General features: G+C 42.2%; 1 protein-coding gene across 2 annotated transcripts; it reads left to right on the top strand.

Annotated features, from left to right (window-relative positions):
* The first annotated feature begins 99 nt into the window (after nt 1-99).
* Nucleotides 100-18,413, top strand: MDK (midkine). 2 transcript variants are annotated; one of them, XM_081314755.1, is made up of 7 exons: nt 100-112; nt 481-720; nt 2,097-2,187; nt 14,997-15,076; nt 15,507-15,668; nt 16,224-16,385; nt 17,374-18,413. In XM_081314755.1, exons 4-7 carry the CDS (start codon nt 14,998-15,000, stop codon nt 17,397-17,399), a joined length of 429 nt encoding a protein of 142 aa, XP_081170881.1. In that variant the 5' UTR covers nt 100-112; nt 481-720; nt 2,097-2,187; nt 14,997; the 3' UTR covers nt 17,400-18,413. The 2 variants fall into 2 exon arrangements, with proteins under 2 accessions (XP_081170881.1, XP_081170880.1); XM_081314754.1 differs by lacking the exon at nt 2,097-2,187.
* The last annotated feature ends 4,329 nt before the right edge of the window (nt 18,414-22,742 follow it).

Genomic DNA, 22,742 nt, shown 5'->3' with positions numbered 1-22,742 from the left:
TTGCGGCTTCCTGCATACTTCGTGGAAAAAGATACCCCAAAGCGCTCAAAAGATACCCAAGAGCTAAAACCACATCCATCCTACTTTGGGAAGAGAAAAAGCAAACGTTTGGGTCTGTCGGAAGAGGGTGTGTGTGTGTCTGTGTGTATGAATATGTATTAAAAGGAGGCTGTATTTCCCAAGTTTCTTGAAACAGTAGAATTTTATATTGTTGCATATAAAATATAAGTGTGTGTGTGTGTGTGTGTGTGTGTGTTGGGGGGGCAATTTCCAGACCCTTGGAAATGTCCCGAGGCAAAGAAAGAGAAGGCAGGGCGGGATTTGAGGTCGGGTCATAATTGGGGGGACTCTTCAGCGACCGGACCCGGCTTCAGCACGCCCTCCGGCCGCTTCGCCTTTTGTCTGCAGCGGCTCCGCGAGGGAGGCGGAGCCTCGTGGCGGGTAACTTTGGGCTCCCCTAAAACCACCTTTTGTTGTCAGCTGGCCGTGACGTCAGAGGCCGCCGCCGCCGCGCCAGGCAAGGTTGTGTCCACATGTGACCAGCTGAAACTAGTTTGGAAGACACAAAGGGAAAGCGAGGGAGATAAGGAGCAGATAGCAGGGCAGGCGGGGCAGCGGAGCCAGCCCAGCGGCCGGGAAAAGCACGAGGCAGCCAGCCTTCCTTCCGCGAGAGACGCAGCCAAGGACGCGCCACTTTGCAGCCCCTCCGCATCCACCCAGGCAAGTCCAACGGGAGAGGTCCCGCGGCGCGAAACTTCGCCGCTGTCCCGCGGGTTGGCCCGGGAGGGGGGCACACACACACACACACACACACACACAAAAGAGGCAGGAGACGCCTCCGAGCCTTCGCTCTGTGAAAAGAGCAGCCCCACCCCACCCCGTCCTCGCGTCCCCGGACACCCCCCCGAGAGGGCAGGCTTGTGGCTGCGTTTTCCCAAAAGAGCTTCGCGCGCTCTTCGTTCCCTTTCGCGCCCACGTTTTCAAAGGTCCGCGAAACTGCAACCCCCCCGGGCGAAAGTCCACTTTAAGGACGCCGCCTTCCACCCTCCGCTTCAACGGAGGCTCTCGAAGAGGAAAACCTTTGATGGCGGAGGGTGTGTGTGTGTGTGGGGGGGTTGGTTGGTTGTCCGGGAGGGCAACCGCGAAGTTGAAGGGTGGGCACGGCGCGGCCCGCCTTTCGCCACCACCAGTTGCTTGGCGCCCGCCGAGGTTCTCCGGCGGAGGATGCTCCGTTAGCCAGGAAGTCTCTTCCTCGGAGAGAAGCGCGCCCGAGTGAGCGCAGGGGTGGAGGAGGGGAGCGACCTGTGGGGGTTTCGACCCCGAATCCTCTCGGGTGGTTTTTTTTTTTTCCCTCCCGTTCTGTCCTCGGGTTTTGTATTCCCCTCGGCCTCCTGCGGAGGGATGGAGCGGTGCGCGGGGTGGGGCAAAATTCGTTTCCAGGCAGAGCTTTCTTTGCTTGGGTCCTTCAAGCCTCGCTCCGGAGCCACCTACCTGGACGGAGCTGCGGGATGTCCCGAGCCAGCCTTCTACAAGCACCCCAGCGGAGACTGAGAATCCCAACAATTTTTAACAATATCTCTTTAAAAAATCTGCTGGGTTGGAGGGTGTTGAGAAAAGGGTTGGAGTAAAACGTCTCTCTGCTGGATCCAGTTGAAGTAATTGTTCCCCGACCTCTGGGTCCCTGATGTGTTTTTCCTGCTTGTAGCTTTTCTACTCTTCTGCATCCACTTGCTCGAACCACCCGGAACATAGTTTCTTTGAGCTTCACGCTAGTTAATCAGAAAGACCAAGACATGATGGGTAAAGGGGATGCCTGCGGACACTGAAAGAGAGAGTGGTAAAGTGAGGGGGGTGGTTCGTTCTCCAAGCTTGCACTTTGGTTTCCAAATGTTTCCTTACCTGGCTAGGTAACATCTTCACCCTAAATTACCCAGCCTGGTAACGAAATGTTTGGAAACTAACTCACAAGTTCGGAGAACAAACCTTCACCCTCATCCTACACCTCAGCTACAGATATTCACCACTGTCACAAGGGTGGTAAAGTTACTGTGTAGGATTTGAGAATGGCCTTAGACTAGCATTTTGTTTCTTTACAGTGGCCAGTCAGCTCCTCCACAAGGAATGAATATGTACCCTTTGCCATCATTGTTCCCCTGGTATTTGCTACCCCCAGCTCAAGAGATAAAAGTGAGTCTTCAAGATGAATAGCTCTTGACAGACCTGGTCCTTAAGAGCTGTGACTGTGAATGGAGTTAAAAGCTTTGTGTTAAATCTGTGTTAAGTGCCTTTTATATCCATTTCTGAAGTACCACATCTGAATTCTTCTGCTTTTGTTACTGCTAATTATTTGGGCTAATGCTGTAAATGGTACTTAGGAGTGGAGATCTATAGGTATGGGGGGGTAGGGTGGGGTGGGGCTCCTGATAACTTTTTTAAATATAATTTTTATTAAACATTTTTTTTAAAAAAGGAAGATTAAAAACTAGTACAACCTAATATAAAATAAGAAAAAGAAATTAAAGAGAAAGCCAAATGTGCAAGGAAGGAGAAAAAGTAAAAAAAAAGTACCTTTCAATCTTCTTTACAGCAATTTATAAGCACAATCATAGATTTACCTGTTATTCTGTGGTTACAACATATCTATTTTATTTCTATAATTTCTCCTATTATCAAAACCATAAATTATTTTTTTCTGTTTTACACAAAAGGTGCATAAGGGGTTTCCAGACAGCAATAAGCATAGATATTGGAGTGTAAGCATTTGCAAGCAATAGATACTCACAAAGGGACAAGGGGAGACAAGTGATAACATGTGTTTGTGACATCAGGGTACGAACATTATTATTATTATTATTAGATTTATGAACGTGTCGTTTTAGTGCAATTTTGAGTTGCTTTGAACATTTGTATTTCAGATTCCTTCCAGGTTTAGCAGATCTAAGTCAGTTCTAAGTAATTTAAACTCTGAACTTTGGTTTACTTTAGACAAACCCAAAATATTTTATGCAGCAAGGAGAAATTTCAGTGATTGCTGGCATTTCTCCAGGACAGGCCTCCTAAAATCTTGTTCCTTGCTTAACTGGAGAGGATAGCACTCACCACAGAACTGCTAGAACTTGAAAATGCCAACACTTTGGAAGAAAGTCATTCCTTTTTAACTGGGCTGCACTTCTGTTCACAAATTCTTGTATCATTTTCAGTGTAAAGAAGAACGTGAGTTGGGTATATTTCACCTCATGGCAGGTTCCAGGAAGGAAGTATCCTCATGAAAATGGGATACCTTGTCCCACAAACATATCCAAATGGAGTGTTCTTATTATGAGGGGAAAAAGAGGGTGATTTTATCATACTCTGATAGACCTGGTCATTGTTTGCTTAACTTTAGGTCCTTACCTAAGCATACATTGAATTAACATGGACAAGGGAAGGTACACATTTGTTTACAAACCGTGATAGTATTGCGATCTTTGGTTGTGTTTGTTTTGATTCACCTATCTTTGAAATCATGTTTTAATCATATGCTTTATTTGTACTTCCCCAGATTATACTTTGATAATACACAGTTTTAGGGTTACGCTTGCCTCTGATTATGTGTGGAGGGAATGAAAAGTACAAAATTAGATTAGCTTCATCCCTTTTGACATTCTGGAAGACTCTCAAGATTTGATTACGTTACCAAGCCTAGGGCTCCCGGGAAACCAGAGATAGATGGCTCCATTGTGATGGCCATTTTTATTTCTCTACGCCTAGGGATTTGTATATTTGTTTTTAATATTGTTTATTTCCTAATGTAGATTTTAATATTTTTTATACCAGTGGTTGTTGTATCTGTGGTTTTATCTGATTGTTGTGGGCCACCCAGAGTCACTTTTGACTCTTGTTTTTCAAAATAAATTAATAAATAGGTACATCTCAAAAATATTCCATCATATGATTTTCCTGGGTAATCTGTCTAGGCAATCTGTCTCAGTGATCAAAAGGATGGGTCTGAGCTATCCAGTCATAATAGCCTATCAGCTCTTTCAATGCGTAATCCATATATTTTCTCTCCTAGTATGCTGTCTGGAATTTTGATTGTTTTGTTGAGTGTTTTGAAATGGCAATGGATAATTTATTGAATTCATGTGTGGAGTGTTGGTTCAGCTTATCAAATGGGGGTGAGCCATGCAAAAGCTGATGGATGGATGGATGCCACCTTTTATTTGCTAGGTGGTGGGCATGATCATTGGAGGGAATGAGCACATATGGTGGAAAGTTTAGTTGTGGAAACCAGATGCAGCAAAGTTCCTAAGAAAAGTGCGGCTCAGTGCATCTCTACTACTCCTGTTAACTTCAATGAGATGCATTTCTCAATTTCCAGCGCTCTCCTTTTTCAGGCTCCTGGAAATTAATTTGATGGTAGGGAAATAATTTATGAGGATTTCACTTTATGAGATCACTGCAATCCAATGATTATATAAAAAGGGGAAACTCTCAAGTGGAGCTTAATTCCTGGTGGCTGCACAGACCTGTCCAGGGAGATTTGAAGTGGCTGACATGGCTTTATTTTGAAGGATTGTATATCTTTGAAAGAACAGGTGAAGAAAAGGAAAGGGCTGAGAATAAAGAAAAATAGGAGAAAGTGGCAGGAAAAGCAGTCTCTGAAGCATCTCAAGAGACCACCAGGGGAGAGGGAGATCCGGAGTGGGAAAATGGAAGAACACTGCATATTATTGAGTTGTTCTGGGCTCCAGAAATTTGAGAAGGCTCAAGCAAAGAGTGGGGAAGTGGGCAATTTTGCATGTGTTTCACTAAAGAGAAGGAGTAGCTAATGATTGGAGAGGGGAGGTGGGGGCCGCAATGGGGGAGAGACACACAAAGAGAAACAGGTAAGACAGGACTGGGGGAAAAGATGCAGTTGTTCTCAAAATGGAGTACTTGTAAGAGAAAAAAATATCCCAAAGAAGTCTGAACAATTAGGGAAAACACCTATCCTTTACATTCCCTGTAGCTGCCAAGTGCGCATTTATATATTTAAAGAAAATTGTCCTGGAGTTTGTCTGTTTTTATTCTGAATTGTTAGAGAATCTCAATAAATATGATATGTCCCCTAATTTAGACAAGTCTCCAAAGTATCTGTTGATTCTAAAATATTCTGCCAAGAGAAGGTAAAGTGAGTTATGAAAATGAATTGTTCTTTTTCCCCATGCTGGATTAAGAGTATCTGGATATTTTTTTCATTCCTATAATTTTAGCTATATGTTCATCATGACAGTCATGGATTATTTGAGGGAAAGGGTAAATGTAACACTTTGCAGTGTTTTTTTAAAAAAACTAGAAATATAAAATCTACCAAATAGAACACCAGATAAAACATAGACTCTTAAGGACAAGTTGTATTAAATACATATCATGAAACCGTCCTGCTAGTTTTACTTTACTGTAAAAACCTGATCGTTTCATAGAGATGTTAGTGAAGTAGGAAAGAACAATAGCATAAATAAGTAATCAAATGATAGCTGCAGGTGTTGACACAATAACAGGGGCTCTAGTTCTAGCTGGATATGTCGATTCCTCAGTCACAGAGCAGACAAAATCTGGAGGGCCAGTAATAATAATAATAAGTTGGAAGGTACCTTGGAGGTCATCTAGTCCAACCCCCTGCTCAGGCAGGAAAGCCTATACCATTTCAGACAAATGGCTGTCCGGTCTCTTCTTAAAAACTTCCAGTGTTGGAGCATTCACCGCTTCTGGAGGCAGGTTGTTCCACTGGTTAATTGTTCTATCAGGAAGTTTCTATTTTTTTTCCAATAAACGGGATAGTTTTCATTTTTTTAGCATGCTGGCACAGGGCTCCAGCATTGTCTTTATTTCTAATGATGCCTGTGATATATGTCTTCAGCCCAAGTTTAGCTGGACTGAATCTGCCCAAAAAGAGCTAAACCACACGGGTTCTACAGAATGTCCTAGAAGCAATGCAGGGCTCTTGTTCTAATAAAGCAGTGTTTAGAACCTTGCAACATATGCCCCTGGTGACAGGAGCTCCTGAAATGAAAGAGCTTGTTCAGCAGCCATTTTGTTGGACTTTCACACCACATTTCCAAAATTTCAAATATGTACACATGTCCCAAAAGTAGGATTAATGTGTTAGTTTGGGATGTTAAAGGGTTCACTTCATATACATACTAGTTCTTAAAAGCCACCATGTTTAATCTAGACCAGGGGTGTCAAACTGCAGGCCGGCCGGATGCATCACAAGGAAACCGCGCCCACCTCATTGCCAGCAATGGGGAAAAAGCTCCGTGATATAGCAAGTTTGACATGTCTGATCTAGACTGATGATAAATAAAGTATATGGTAAAAACATGTTTGTATTGAACAGCTTACTTTTCAGGTTTATATTCTTACATGCTTGTACATCGACCTTCTGCAATCTTCAGAATGTGTTGGGACTCCCCAAATTTCTAGCTGTTTTGGACAAACTATTAGAATTCTGGGAGTAGAAACACACATAGCCTAAAGCAATTATTCTCAAACTGTGGGACATGCATGGGCCACAGTTCCTGCATTTTATGCCAGCCAGTTGCCTAGACCAAAAACTTGTGTGTGCTTCAGCCTCTGCTTCCTCTCGTTTACCACCAGTCACAAAAATGGATCAGTGGCTGAAAAATGGTTCACTGAAGTACACAAGTGATCCTACAATAGCACTTCGACTTACATACCACTTCATAGTGCTTTACAGCCCTCTCTAAGTGGTTTACAGAGTCAGCATATTGCCCTAAACAATCTGAGTCCTCATTTTACCCATCTTGGAAGGATGGAAGGCTGAGTCAACACATGTTGCTTACAGATTCAGTCGTAAACAAGTGTACCAAATAAATACATTTTTAAAATTCAAAACAGTTGATTTGTAGGAATTTTAAAAGGTGTTAATGGTGAAATGTTACTCTCTAGATTTGCATATCATATCTGTGATGGTTTAGTCAGAAGTGAATTTATTAAATGTAATACTATAGTTTCAGCCAGAGTCTTTTAGAGCCCATATAAAAGAATTCATTACATGCCTAAGAATTCATCTGATTAAGAAGACAAACTACAGTTGTGTTTGAAGTAGCACCTGGAGTAGATCTTGCTTGCCAAACTTGACTGGGCAGAGAAAGTCCAAGCTAAGCTCTTTGTTATTGTGCTTGGCACCTGCAACCCCATTCCAACATCACTTGAAGGTTTTCTGTGGACATAGTCCAGGGTTACTCACATCTTCAGCAATCCTAAATGTTGCCAAAGTAGTCTCAAATTTCAGCTTCATCTCAGCCAGTAAAGCTGAAAAAGGTTGTAGGAATTAAGTATGTTCTAAGATGTAATTATACTAAAAGTTAAATGTGATCAAGGAAAATATTGAGTCATTTGGAAAAGGGCAGTTCCGAGGACACTTTTTATTTTTATTTTTTTTAAAAAGAGCTTTGAAGGAAAAGAAAATTTGGGATGATAGCCCATACATTAGATTTTTCTTAACGTTAATCTTCTCAAATGATTTTATTTGGCTGCATTGATCTGTATATCTACCGTATATATAGTTTTATATTTCAGAATGCAGCAGAATAACTGCCAATATTTTAATTTTTATTTTCCTGGTTTGCAAATAGATAATTTTATTGTAATAATTAGAAAAATGAAGAAAAAAACCTTGCCTCTAAAACTATAAAGGAGGATACAGAATTGGATCTGTACTTTTTCCCCCCACTGAATACAAGGTGAAATTTGTGAATGTAAACTCAGTAATATTTTAAGAAAAAAGCCATAATTTCTTATGGTTCCTGATTATTAATGTTTCTTTGTTAGCTTTCTTTTTCTCTTCACTTCTGATGAATTCGTAGTAGCCTTGGGTCCATACTTTAAGTTATTGAAATATATATATATATATATATATATATATATATATATATATATATATATATATATATATATATATATATATATATATATATATATATATATATATAGAGAGAGAGAGAGAGAGAGAGAGAGAGAGAGAGAGAAAGTTATCTTGAATTTATCTCAAGAGAATTGTTGCCAGTTTGATCAATTAGAACAGTAAAAGTAATGTGAACCTGATATCACATCCTCCAAAGGTTTCAGAGACATGAACCTTAACCTGATGTCCTGCACTTGAAGGATGCATGATGAATTTCAACATTCTGGCATGAAAACAGTGCTTTTAAAGATTGCCCAGGCGATTATTCCTCTCTGCAAAATAACTGAGTTCCTGTACTTGCCTATAATACGTTTATCTTTAGCATACCTTCTACAGTTAAATAGCTTAGTTCAAGTAAGTTGGTCTTGCCTTTATCTGGTTTCAGATAGTAGACAAATCCCATAAAGTAAAATAAAATTATTTTCCTTTCATGGTTTCACCTGCTACCTAGTATGTTGCAGCAGATTTATTGTGTTTTTCATTAAAGATATTACATTGTTTTCACAAAGCTGGGAGCTCAATCTTGTTTCTGAATAATTAACGAAATGGAAAGAGACACATTGCTGAATCTGGAGAGAAGGGTCAGAAATAAAAGAAATAAAAATCATGTAAGACCAAGTATGCTCATGGAGTGTATGGGAGCAAGAACAGTGGTTCTTTTCTGGATTTTGAAATGGTCAAAGATTCAGATTGAAGTATTTCTTGCCTGTCTCCTGAAAAAAGGAATTCAGGAAAGCACAGAACCATAAGCCACTGAAGCGCCATTGAAACATTTAATAAGCAAGAGTCAGGTGGTAATTGGAAGTTGATGACATCAAGATGATGGTCTAAAACTAGGTGTATCCATGGTGAGGCTGGGTTTATCATTTAAAATACAAGCCAAGTTCAGGCATTCATCAAAATCTTCATATACCATGATACTATGAACATGTAACATTAATCACTCATGTTCCCCTCTGTTCCTTAGTCAGTTTTCAATACATTAAACCTGATTTGTATTCAGACATAGTTCCTTCCTATAGACATACCAAATAATTTGAATAGAAGGCCCATTAAAAATTTGGCAAAATAAGCTAAGATTTATCTTGATCCAAGTCTAAATCTCTGGCATCCTAATAGGACAGTTTGGTTTTAAGAAATTTTGCCTTAATGGAAGTTGGTATTGTGAGGCCAAAGTAGGTGTGTCAGAAAAATGGAGACCCAGAATTCCATTTTTTGTTCCTTACTAGCAAAAGTTAAGTTTGGTATGGGGAAATCTGGGTGATGAAAGATTAACTGAAAATACGCAGTTAATGTTTCCCTGCTTGTGGTAAATTATGTTGTCATCACAGTCAGAATAAGCTTTTTATGCAGGAGGAAAAGCATATATCAACTGGCCAAGGTTTTTAACAAGCTAAAGAAAATTGGATGGCATCTCATGAATTTTCTTGTTTGGCCTTGGGACAGCTAGTTTAAACATTCCAATTCAAGGAATGTTTTTATATGATTATTTTCCTCCTTCCTTCTCTCTAGTTGCCATTATTCCCATTTCTTCTTCTTACTCCTCCTCCTCTTCTTCCTTCTTTCTTCTCTCTCTCTCTCTCTCTCTGTGTCTGTGTGTCTGTGTGAATAATCCACAGAGGGCATCAAATTCCTTTATCTGGACAACCCTAAAAGGCAATTTTCCATAGTGAAAATTATTAAACAAAAAGAAATATTAGTATCTTCTTGTGGGGGAAAACATGGTGTTGACATTTTAAAGGGGAAAAAAACCTTAGGTTTTGCCACGTTTGATCAAGTTGCACTAGGAATGCCTGAAAAATGGGAGAAAGTATAAAACAGGCAGAATGTGGAATTATTTCAGACAGTATGTCTGCTGCTACTGATGCGATAGAAAGGAAAAGTTATATCTGCCTATTGTTCCCCAGTACCAAACCAGAGCGGTACAAACATGCACAGAACCAGGGCATCTTCAGAGAGAATTAAAAACAATTAAGATGGTGGTTGCAACTCTAAGGGCCATCTTGTTTTTAAAAAAAACAAAACTCCTGTCCCACATAGATACACCTGCATAGAAGTACTGTCATACCTGCATTGCAAAACTAATGTGAGAGTTACTCAAAAGGGGGTGTTCCTCCCATTAAACAATGTGGATAATATATTCACCCAGACTTACCATGTTTGCCAGGGTTTTGCAGGATTTCAACATTTCTCCCAAAGGAAATTTATACCAAAAGACAAACTCTATGTAGAGCATGTGGTGTTTGGGGGCACAAAGCATTAGTGACAAAATTAATGGAGCTAGAGCAAAGAAGTGGGCAAATTGAGGGCAATGACAAAATGTGATTTTTGTGGATTGAATTGCTCCCTATGGTATTTGGGAATAAAAGTCACAATTGGGAATGCCATGGGCGTTCCAAGCCTTTATTTGGCTGCATGTGGCCCTGGGGCTAAGGGGTCACCCACCCTTTTAAAAGATGGGCTGGTACCCAGAGGAAACAATGGGACCAGCTTGTTCAGTGCCTTGTAACCCCCCACCCCCACCCCACAACTGCAGCCTTTCATGGCTTGTTGCATCTAAGAAATAAGTCAGCAGACCCAGCCTCTGGCGTGTCCATTGTTGGACATTGCAATCGGAGCCCAGTTCAGATATGGGCTGCTCTTAAGGCTGATCTGCTGCCCTTGTTTGAAGGGGGCTTTGAAGAGAGTAGCCTAGGCTGTGTCCTAACAGGCCCTTTGCTCTCCCTCAGGGATGCTTCTCTCTCAGCTGAAAGCTGAATGGGAGGAGGGTGTCTGCCTTCAGCCTGTGTAATTCTCTGTGACAGGTCAATTCAGAGGGAATCTGACAACTTCTCAGCATCAGGTGCAGCCAATGGAGCCTTAGTAATGAGGTGACCTGCTCTCTGGGAGGGGGGGCTGTTGAGGAGGGAGCAAATGTGCTGATTGTGTCTTTCTTTCCTTTAGCCACCCCTCTTTCCCCTCCACTGAGCACAGCAGGCTTCGGCCTGGTCTCACCAATGGTGGAAATGGGGGCAAAAGACTCCCTCCAGCAGGGCTGTGAATACACTTCCAACTTACTTTGTCTGAAATGCCATTAGGGTCCACAATCCCCTACTTCCTCTACCCTTCCCCACCCTCTCCACTTCGTTGCTTGGGATGTGGAGGAACACCAATTAAATGTCCTGTGAGTGCATATAATGAAAGACATGTGCTGGTCAGGTTATTCAGCGTACTGGATACCTTTAGAGTAGTTGGAAACCTTAAAAGAAAATACAAAGTAACCTGATGCGAAAAAACCAGTAAGCCTTCACCCTTCTGGGCACCTTACCAGAAGTCTGGATAGAGTTTCAAGCAAAGTTACCAGACCTCATGGCCAGGCCCACCATTTAACCCTTGCCTGAAATCAGTTTCATAATAAGCATCTATTCAGCACTCTGGATTTGTGTATGCCAAGTGAACAACTGGATTGGATATTTTATTTTAAAAACAAAACACAATTCACCCCTCTGGCTCCTGTGGCCAAGTGGGCTAGAGTTGCAGCCTCCATCTGGTTCTCTCCAGATGTTCCTGTGTTGCCCTCTTTAGCTGTATTGCTGGAGGACACCAGCCCGGGAAATAAAATAATAAACCTTTATTGTCAAAGTACAACATGTGTGTACATTGAGATTAGCTGAGCCTCCCCCCGCTCTCTCCCCCCAACACACAGTGACAACAAACCCTCCATCCCACCACACTATGTGAACCAACTACACCACACACCGGCCTCCCAAGTCAATTCTGCATAAGATAATGTCCCATTTAAAAGCCTAACAGCCCACGGATAAAAGCTATTTTTCAGCCTGTTGGTACGGCTGGCTATATTCCTATATCTCCTACCGGATGGGAAAGCTGAGATTAGAAAACAGTTCACTCTGTATGTCATAACAGCCTTTTTTCTAATAACACTTAAAATGAATAAGCAAAAAGATGCATGTTATTCATTACTTTATTAAATTTCTAGCCTGCTTTTTGCTGATTCATGGAGTTTTAATTTTGTAATTAAAATGCTAATGCGGGGAACCTGAAACTTTACTTGACAGAGTATTGCCCTCGTTTTTTTTCAGTGGGTTACTTTTTAACCGCACTGGAGCCACTGAATCTGGAACTGAAATTATCCATTTGAGCAAAGGACTGTAATTGGCTTAATCAAGGAAATCCTTAATGGCCATGTTTCTGCATTCAGGAGGCAAATTAAAAGGCTCCACATCATATTTGGTCATTTTCGTGCCCTTGCTATACCACTGAAAAACCTTGGGAAAGAATGTCTTGGCTATTACAACTTCTGTGCAATTAAACAAAGAGTTTTATTTCCTGATTTATCCTCACATTTTCTGTTTGTGTGGGAGACCCAACCAAAAGATTTTACTGTTCCTTTTAGATTTTATTCTTTGATCTACTGCTGGCTGCTATTGGCTATCCTGGGTAAATAAGAATTATATTTGCACCCATAAATAGAATCACCATTGTGGAGTTCCATGTATGGGGGAAGTTTATAAACCTGCTGAAAGAAGAATGACTAAATCTTGTTTGCTGAAATAAGTAATGGGGGATTTGGAAGAAAATTGCAAAGTAACAGCGATTGAGCAAAAACAACCCCTGCACCATAGCTTTGTGCATGTGTGCCATTCCTCTTCTTCGTGGGATGTGTGGGCACATACACAATTTGGTGGGATGCTTGTTTCCAAAGACTCTTTGTTGGGATATGGTAATAGGCTGACATTAAGTGAACCAGCAGGGGGAGCAGCCTGCCTTCTAAAGCTCCCCACGAGATCCGATTGTGGTGAGCTTTTATTTTTAATCTTCTGTTTTAATTCTCAAAACTGCCTGTCAGGGTTTCTTTTCCCCCTCTGGATTCTTTTTGAGATACATAAAGGCTCCATAGCAGCAGAGAACTCCCTAGCCTCAGGAACTTTGGCAGAGACGAGGTAGCCTGCTGGGCTCCAGATAAAAGAGACACTGGGAAATCAGGGGTCGGTAGCAGCCATGGGGAGGAGTGGGGAGTAGGGCCTTGCTATTGCCAGCCACCAGACCCCACCCAGTTTTCCAAAAGTAGGGGCAGCATAAATCCCTTTGGCAGGTTTGTTTTTCCCAGTTTTCCACTTGGCTGCGCCACATTTAAAGTCTAGGAGGGCCAGAGAGGGGATGGATGCTATTTGGAGATTGGGGGTATGAATCTTATATGGTTTTTGTCCTCTGCTTGGGGAGCTGCATTGGAAAGACCCCTGAACTGGACCTTTAAGACACAACCTGTAGTAGTGAAAGGTGTTTCCATTGACTGCTGTCCCCCTAAGAATGGTGAGTGAAGGTGCAGAGTTTTGTGAGGCTTCCCTAGGACAACACATACCAAGAAGGAAGCCCAGCTGAGCAAAACAGAGAAAGGGCAGGAGATAAAGAAACTGATAACTAATAGCATCATGATGTAAGCAGATAGTTCAACCAGGAACCACTATATGAAGGGTGCCAAAACTGCTGGCCGGCGGGCTGGTTTCATCATAGCGAAACTGCGCCCACCCCATTGCCACCAATGACAAAATAGTTGCGATACATCGCGACATGTCATGTGACGTGGCGAGTTTGACACCTGTGCACTATATAGTCTTCAGTAATTTACCACTGTCCTTTGCAGCAACTGAGTAAGGATGTTCCATATAGGGAGCAACTTATAATAAGGACTAGGATGACATGATTAGTAAGAATAAATTTTAATTCCTGTACTTAATGGACTCCTGCTTTACTTTACTGTAAAGTCAGAGGCACAACATACTACAAATAGGTAAATGATTTGAGAAAATCTATTAACTTAACCGGTCAGTCCTAGAGGAGATCAACCCTGACTGCTCTTTAGAAGGCCAGATCCTGAAGCTAAAACTCAAATACTTTGGCCACCTAATGAGAAGGAAGAACTCACTGGAGAAGAGCCTAATGCTGGGAAAGATTGAGGGCAATAGAAGAAGGGGACGACAGAGAATGAGGTGGCTGGATGGAGTCACTGAAGCAGTAGGCATGAGCCTAGATGGACTCCAGAAGATGGTAGAGGACAGGAAGGCCTGGAGGAACATTGTCCATAGGGTCGCGATGGGTCGGACACGACTTCGCAACTAACAACAACAACAATGTAAATTAATATCTACAGCGGACGGCAGTATCTAATTGACCTTGGCTAATCTTGAAAAAAGTTAAGCCAGGGCTCCATTACTTGGATTAGGTAATTATTTGGAATATCCAAGTGGTAGGCTGGACTGGGAAGACAAAAAATATTCCAGAGAAGATAGTGGCAAATACTGCTAAGAAAACTATGGATACAGTCAACTGGAGGACATATTCATCTTTTTAGGCTAGATTAAATTGAAACAAATACAAAAGAGTTAATTAAAAAACACACATTGTTGGAAAAACCCTCAAAGAAATATACTGAGTCATCGACAGCTAAACATTTATCATTAGTTAGAAATTAAAAATTCCCCATTGTTTACCAATAATATCAGCTGCACTACGTATCAAAGGGGAGAACATAGTCATTTGCCTAAGTTGGTTTTTAGCATCATGCAAATGTATGCAAAAAGTGGGGATGTTTCATTAGAGTTATTTTCTTTGTTTATTTTGAAAAGGAAACTTCTCTCATCTTAACCATCTGCTTCTGTTCCCTTGAATGAAAAAAGCTAAATAGATGGTCCCAGTGCAAGGTTTAAAATGCTAAGCATTCCACCAGCAATTCAGAGCCTTAAGGAAATTGGATGGACTTGAAATAGCATTTTTTTAAAAAAATGTCCTTATTCCTCTGAATTTAATTACAGCTTGAATTACTGATTTGTAGCATTTGATGTGTTTCCTGCTGTGGTAAGGAAGTGATAAAGAGAGCTTAACCTGTTGCATGTTTACATTCCAGGCTGCACAAGACCCAGGAACCATGTCAGCAGAAAATCATATCCCTCCCCTGTGTCACATTCCTCCATTTTATCAGCTTTTTTTTCTTAGGATTAGAATATATTTTGTGCCAACAGTGATTTTGGTGTTTTTCCTCTTACAGAATGCAGGCCCGTGGACTCTTTCTCCTTCTGGTTCTTATCCTTCTGGCTGTATCTTCAGAAGCAGGCAAGAATAAGAAGGGTGAGTGTCAGATTTGTGATTGGTAAGTCCCTATTTACAGTTGGCTATTTTCAGAAGACATCTTTCAGCGAGGCTTTCCGTGGACTAAAAAGCACAGAAAGCAACACATCTCTTCTGGGTACTAGGCTAATAACCAGGGAGATGGTAAGTTCTAGTTCTGCCATAGGTATGAAGCCAGCTTGGGTGCCTTTGGGCTCACTTGCTCTCAGTCCTAGCAAGCAGGCAACTGCAATGGATTCCCCCAAAATGTTGCTAATAAAACTGCTGCCGTGCAGTCGGTGGAGTTGGTACTAACTTGAAGGCGCCAAAGAGCCCTCCATCCTACTTGAGGTGAGGAGAGATAGGCTGCTTTTAATGGTCAGAGATAGATTATAAGAAAAGAGAAGGCTAATTCTTATGAGTCTGAAATGATGGCCTGTTCTTCATGCAGACAAGGTCAAGAAAAATGGTTCTGATTGTGAGGAATGGCGCTGGGGCCCTTGTATCCCCAACAGCAAGGACTGTGGTGTGGGCTTCCGTGAGGGAACTTGTCAGGATGAGACCAAGAAGCTGAAATGCAAGATTCCATGCAACTGGAAGAAGGAGTTTGGAGGTGAGCGTTCATCTGGTTTCGAGGAAAGCTCGGGGAAGGGAACGATGTAACAATCTTACCAGAGCCTCAGGAAGCCAGCCAAATTGTTTTCAAGTTTAAATGTGGGAGAATAAGCCCAAACAAACGCTTAATACCTGCATTGTATGTCAGCCCATTGCTTGCTTCTATGCAGTATCCATTTGCATTGGTTGGCTCTGATAATTGGCTTCTTTCATTGCTTCTTGTTATGTTTTCATATTAAAAGCATTTTAATCATATCCTCTGGCTTCTGAGACCAACTGGTCTTTTCAGAAAGAAATTATTTTTAATTTCTGGCAGCTGCAGTTCTTTTGCCATTTAAGAATACAAGAAGCTTCCCTTTGTCACAGTAGCCAAGCAGTCCTGATAGCTCTGCGGTGGATGGCAGTGGTTCATGGGTTTGTGAAGCGTGTGCACATTTCCTGGGCATCTGGGTTGTTTCTCATTTTAGAAAAACTGATGGTGAGGGGAAGTCAAGCTGGATCTAGATTTGTTGTGGATCCTGCATACATCTAACTGTTCTTACCTTTCCCCTAGCTGACTGCAAGTACAAGTTTGAGAACTGGGGTGGCTGTGACCCTGCAACAGGTCTGAAGGCCCGTTCAGGTACTCTGAAGAAAGCTCTTTACAATGCCGAGTGCCAGGAAACTATTCAAGTGACCAAGCCCTGCTCTCCCAAGACCAAGTCAAAATCCAAAGGTCAGTTTAGTTTTAGAACAGCACTGGTAAAGCCTTTGGTGCTTTATTTTGCATGCCGCTAAGTGATACCAGAATGGAAATGCTTAGCATTTAGAAGGCTAGGAATTCATGGATGGTTATTCTGGTTGCCAGTCATGGTTCTTACTATAATTTCTTAGAGTTCCTTTTGCCCAAAGAGATTCTGGTCTGTTTTGCACTCTCCTTAGTAACCATAAAGGTCTCTGGCCAGGTTTCTTTAGAATGTACTTTGTAGAGCTACAAAATACAAAGTAGCTCTTCAAAGTACATTATAAACAAACTTGGCCAGAGACCTTTATGGATAGTAAGGAGAGTGCCCATAGCAGAAAGTGCACAACAGTAGTAGCCTAAGAAAGTAACATGGATGTGTCCATGTTGTGCCCAAAGGACTTGAGGTCACCCACAATCCTCATTACTTCTCTCTTTAGGGCCTCCTGGGGGCATAGTGAGAGCTGGAGAAGATAAAGCAAGCAGCACCTGTTCCAATGCCTAGAATTCCCGACTGGCATTCTGGTAGTTACAGGTTCTCCATATCTAGTGGGCAGCAACTGGGGGAAAATGATACGGTAAAGGAATCCAAACATCTTAGGTTTCTCCCACAGAGATTGGGAGTGCAGGAGCCCCAAAATAACAAGCGTGGCTTTGTTTATGTGCCAGGCAGGTTTATGCTGATGTGCCAGACCCCCAAAATGGGTCAGATGATCCATAATCAGTTGGCAACTCTGGAAAAGCAGATGAACCTGCCAACTCAAATACATTATGGTTTCTTTGGTTTGGGTGTAGATTATGTGAACCCTGCCAGCATAGCTTGAAACTATTGTTTGTGTTTGCTTGTGTTGAACAGATCCAGCAAAGTGTGTTCTATTCAGTATCTGATTTTTATGCAAATCATGGGTTGATGTGTTGCAGGAATGCAGTCTTCATGTAATATGTTGCGCTAATGTTTTTCCTCCTTAATTCTTTCATACAGCCAGAAAAGGAAAGGGGAAAGACTAGTATGATGGATACAGTCCCACCATCTTCAGGGCATGGTGCCTGAACCCACTTGGATACACGCCACTTGAAGCTGCAGCTTGGCCTCTCCCAGCTTGGCAAAACCTTTACCAACCACATTATTCTTCAGCCTACACAACCTTATCTTTAACTGCAATATCATTAGTTTTATAGCCTGCAAGCCCACCCTTTCCTAAAGAAGGTGTTGCTTGCCTTTCCCTTAACTTCTCTTCTACCTCCTGTCCTCTCTGCCCTCTCACTGTGTCCCAGTATCCTTTGCTCTGGTTTGCTTCCCTGAATGCAGCATGATGTTTGGAAATGGGCTCAGCTGCTACTAGGTCTTGCTAAAGCTCTCCACCTGTGGGGTTCTTTGTCAAAGCCAGATGGCTTTTCAGCAGCCTCTTGCAATCTTAGCAATGCCTGTGCTTTGTCCACATAGCTTCCTCCGGTCATAAACCAAACCTTTCTTTAAGGCACCCAAGGAAGCCCTTTCAAGGAATGAGAAGGGATGTGAGAGAAATCACAGTAGAAATGGGATGAGGAACCATATCTGCCTTACCTCCCTAAAAGAGGCACTGTGTACAGTAGGAAAATGCAGGCCTCTTTGGTATTGCTTTGGACTCATTTTCCCACGGACAAAGTGCCTACTTCCTGGCCTGCTCTGCGTGTATGTGCATGCACACATCTTTCCCTTCCCCATCTCTAATGCATAGGTGTTTCTTCATAGGCAGCCTTCCCATCCGAGGAGCAGCACAGCTGGGTAATCTCACTGAGCTGTGCTTGCTTGTTCTCTGCCCACAAGACACACCTTGCCTTCCTTTCGGCATCAGGAAAGGATCCCTCAGAGTCAATGAAGCTGGTTCCCTTTTTCAGTTCCCTTTGTCTGTATTCCTGCTGGGATGCTGTGGCCTTTCCCTCCTCTACTGGTGCTGGGTAAACTCTGTCTGCTTTTCACAGTTTCCCCCTTTTTCCAATAAAGATCTTTTTACAAAAACAGCCTGTTTCCCCTTTGGATCCTGTTTGTACAGGTGCTAGTTTGAACAAGGAAAGGACTGGCTGTACACAAATGTAGCAGCAGATAGAAAACAATGGATGTAATTGGTGTGGGTCCATAGAGAGGCACTGTTCAGTATCACTGAAGGAATGTCTATCCAAAACCGACAACACTGAACAGCTTTGAAACTGTCTGATAGGCCTAGGCTGTAGGGACAGAAGCATCTTGCTCTCTACACAGGTTTCCTTGAGTTATGATGTCCTTGAGGTAGTCCTTGAGTTATGATGTCAGTTGAAACCAGAACTTTTCTGTCTAAGTGATGCAGTCATAAAATGTGTCGTTTTGTGATCACATCACTTAGCAGTAACAACTTCAGCAGTCCCTGTTGTCAGCAAGGACTATGTGGGTCTTTAAGTAAGAACCTCGTGTGACAGTAAAATGGGAGGAGGTGTTGAAACCACATACCAGACAAGCAGTCTAGTGGGTGGGTGCTGTGCACTGGCACAATGGAGTGTGGGCAGACGCTACAGAGTACAGGCAGATGTGCAGGTGTCATGGGTGGGCACTACAGAGTGTGGATGGATGGGTGCCTTTGGGCCTCCATGGAGTATGGGCAGGTGGGAGCTACCAAAGGATGACATCTCTGTGCCCAGAATTCCCTGGGGGAAAAAGCCATGGGAGTTGGAGGGATTTTGGGGAGCAACCTGCAACCTCCTATTGGCTTCCCCATCGACTTCACTTATGAGAAGCTTGCATTGACCTGATCCCAGGTTGCTGCAACAATTGTAATTGCAAGCTGGTTGCCAAGCACCTGAGTTGTGATCACATGACTGCATGGATGTCATAATGGGTGCAACTTAAAAAGACTAATTAAAAAAAACCCTTGTTCTGGATTCTCATAACTCTGAGCAGTTGTTAAGTGAGTGAGGGAAAGTACAGTGCTTCCTCACTAGTAAATAAGTAACAATTCTCCAGGCCAGCATTTTAGACTCAGTCATTGTGTTCAGCAGTGCAACACCCTTCTCTGTTCATCCAGCATGCCTCAATTTCGGTTTGTCAGCCTATTTGTTATATGTAGCCTATTTACAGGTTACATCCTGGTGGGGGAGGGGAGTGGGATCAAGTGGTGAAGTTAAAGCATTTCACTTTTTCAACAGTCTCCCATCACCACCTTGTATTATCCTGCCTATTTATTTCCACTCCTTTCATAAACTTTGTTTTTTCATTTTACGTATTCGTTACCTTGTTCCTGGTAGAATGAAGTTCCTACTTTAATGATTCTGCAGGGATGGAGATGTTGAAATGCATCTTCCAATATCCTTGCCCATTTGCCACATTGGGGGCATCAATAGGAAAACCCAGCTCCTCTGCCTATTCTAATAAGAGTTGTTGCCGTTGATTGGTATTGATGGATTGGGGCTAATTATGCCCACAGTTGGCATTGCATAGCTTAATCTCTGCCACTGGACCACGACCATTTTAAAAAGCCATGGTGAAAATGCCACTAATATTCTACCAGCTGCTCCCTGGATTCCTTCAGCCCATTCCTGACCAAGAACATTTTCTTGTTCTTACTGTCAATCAGAAGGCGAGGAGAAAGCTGGCAAATAATGAGTTTTTTGCTGCCTTCTAAAAATACTTTCATATGTGGGTTTCTGCACATGCATGCACATATAGATTCATTGGTAGCCTTTATAGTATTCTGTTCCTTTTTTGCACAAAAGCCAAAAAAATAAAAGCGATTTAGGGGAAATATTTGACTCCGGTTCTGGTTGTTCTACATGGGAGAAAGAGGGGAAGACAAATTTCTTCCTGCTGCTTCAAAAGGGATTCACTTTTCGTTAAGGGGAACTTAAATGTTTAAATACAAGATGAAGCAGCTATCCTTAGGATCACTGATGCTAAATGGAACAAAGGGGTAGCAAAGTGTTACTTGATTGATTTACTCTGGTATTTCTTATTACTGAGGGATGTTGGAAGAGGCATTTCCCCCTCAGGTGCCAAAACCTTGAATTATGTGCCCTTTGACTGGAGGAGGGGGGGGGCTGTTTTTTGCTCCCACTGAATCAACTCCCTGGCAAGCACTGGGCTCTGTGCACATGGGGCCATCTACCCTACCAAGGAGCCCTCTCCTGCCCCCCAGAAGTGTTGAGATGGCAATTCCAAGAATTCTCAGTGTATTTAAATTGTAGAGGCCCTATCTATCTGGAGGGCAGCAATTTTTAAAAAAAGCGGGGGTGGGGTGTTTGAAATTCTGTTGGATAATCCTGAGAACATACAAAATTGAGATACTTTTGTTATAATTATTTTGGCCTTTGGAACTGGTCTACTTTTCTCTTAGGCAGCTTTTGCTTTGTCACTTTTCCTATTTTTTTTATAGCTGAAAAGAAAAGACTAGCTCAGTGGCAGAACAACTCTTTTCTTGTTTTGATCCAGTTCTGGATCCCGGCATCTACTGTTAAAATGGGATAAGACCCTTATTTGGAGCCCCAGAGATTGGGTTTGTGCATTCCCTCTTTCCTGGCAATTATCTTCCTTCTAGACACGATGGGAGAGTTGCTGCCACAACTTACTTTGGCAAAGCAGGTGAGTGAGGGAATCCTGACTTCTTCACTTACCTAAGTCTGACGGAGCTTCCATGACCAAAGCAGGACTAGAAATGTCACAGGATGATTGGAAGCAGGCTCAAAGGCAGGGAACATTTCCTAATGGGGCAATACTTAATTATCCTGATTTCCCAAATAAATTCCTTCAGGAACTGTGTCACAGGCCAAGTGCCAAACAAAACCTGACTTTGCATCCAAAAGTAGATTAGAACACCATACCAGACTCTGCCAAGTGAGACACGCTGGAACAGCCCTGTAATCCCAGGAAATGATCATGTGCAGCTTGCTCTTTCCTTTTTTCTCTCTTGTAGTTTTTCTTTCCTTGGTTCTACATAGTTTCATATCTTTCATTGAATAGTTTTTTTAACAAAAGAAGAGATAAAACTGCTTGTGATAACAAGTCTGTTTGAAAAGCCTAGGCATCACCCGTTTTGTTGATAGATGGTAAAAAAAATACGACATGCCTGCTCAGGGTATAAACTTAGAAAATTAATGTTTTCTTTGCATTGTGTATTCAGAGACCTTTTATAACTCTTTTATATCTTTTAAAAATCAGATCTCTTCTTCAGCCCAACAGTGTGGATAACCTCCAGGTTATGTTGAACATTGAATACAATAAGAACAAAAATAATAGCAATCTCCTCTGAGGTGCTGGTGGGCCTCTCTTGAAATGCTACGAATTTCTTTATTAAATATGCCTGCTATCCATTCAAGCTGCATTTTGAACTAAATAATGTTCTAGAATCTCCCATTTTTTGTTATCTGGAGTTATATTTGTTTTGCATTTGTTTCATTTCATTTATCTTAGTAAGATAAATGATCGAATTTATCTTAATGTCCATTACCAAAAGGAAGGACCAGTGTGTGAGAAACATGGCAGAAACAAAAGTACGTCCATGTTTATTTTACAAAGCAATCTGATGTTAGCCTCTCATCTGCAGATCTGAAATGCTGAAAATTTGCAACAGTCACCCCAAGCTAGACGGCATTTCTGCCACTTATCAACACGACAGAAGAGCACACAGAACATTGGTCAATAAATGCCCCACCTTTTGTAATCCCTTTAACCCCCCCTGCCCCCCCAAAAATATTTTCACTTCTGCTTCGTGCAAAAAGGAAATTAAAAATGGTTAGCATTCTTCCTCCCAAATAGTCATACTGGAATGCCGTGTGAGAGAATCGAAGAGTCGTAGGGATGGAGGGACCTCGGATGTCTTCTGATCCAACCCCGGTTCAGGGCAGGAGTCTTATACCATCCCAGTCAATTGGTTGTCCAGTGTATTCTTGAAATCTTCCAAGCAACCACAACCCCAGAAGGCCAGCTATTCCATTGACTAATTGTGCGCTCACTGTCAGAAAAATTCTCCTTTGAAGTTGGACTCTTAAGCTTCCACCCATTATTTCTTGACCTGCTTTCTGATGCCCTGGAGAATAACTCAATTCCCTCTTCTTTGTAACAGCCCCTCAAGTACTGGAAGACAGCTATCCTGCCCTCCCCCCCAAAATCCTTCTCTTCTATAGACATACCTGGCTCTTGCCACTCCACCTCTGCTTCACTTAAAAGCCTCAAAAGGCAAATTTAAAGCATATTTAATGCTTAGCACTCATGTGTGGGAAAGAATGATAAGTCCAGGATACTGAGCTTGTATAGCTTTGAGGTGCAGACAAATGCAGAAGCGGGAATCTGGGAATGAGTCAACAGTTCTCACTCGTGGAAAAGTGACCCCCCACACAAGCTCCACAGAA

This window comes from Vipera berus, assembly GCF_964194415.1.
Source record: "Vipera berus genome assembly, chromosome: 1".
Lineage (NCBI taxonomy): Eukaryota > Metazoa > Chordata > Lepidosauria > Squamata > Viperidae > Vipera > Vipera berus.
Note: the sequence above shows the minus strand (reverse complement) of the source record. Positions and strands in the feature narration are given on the sequence as shown.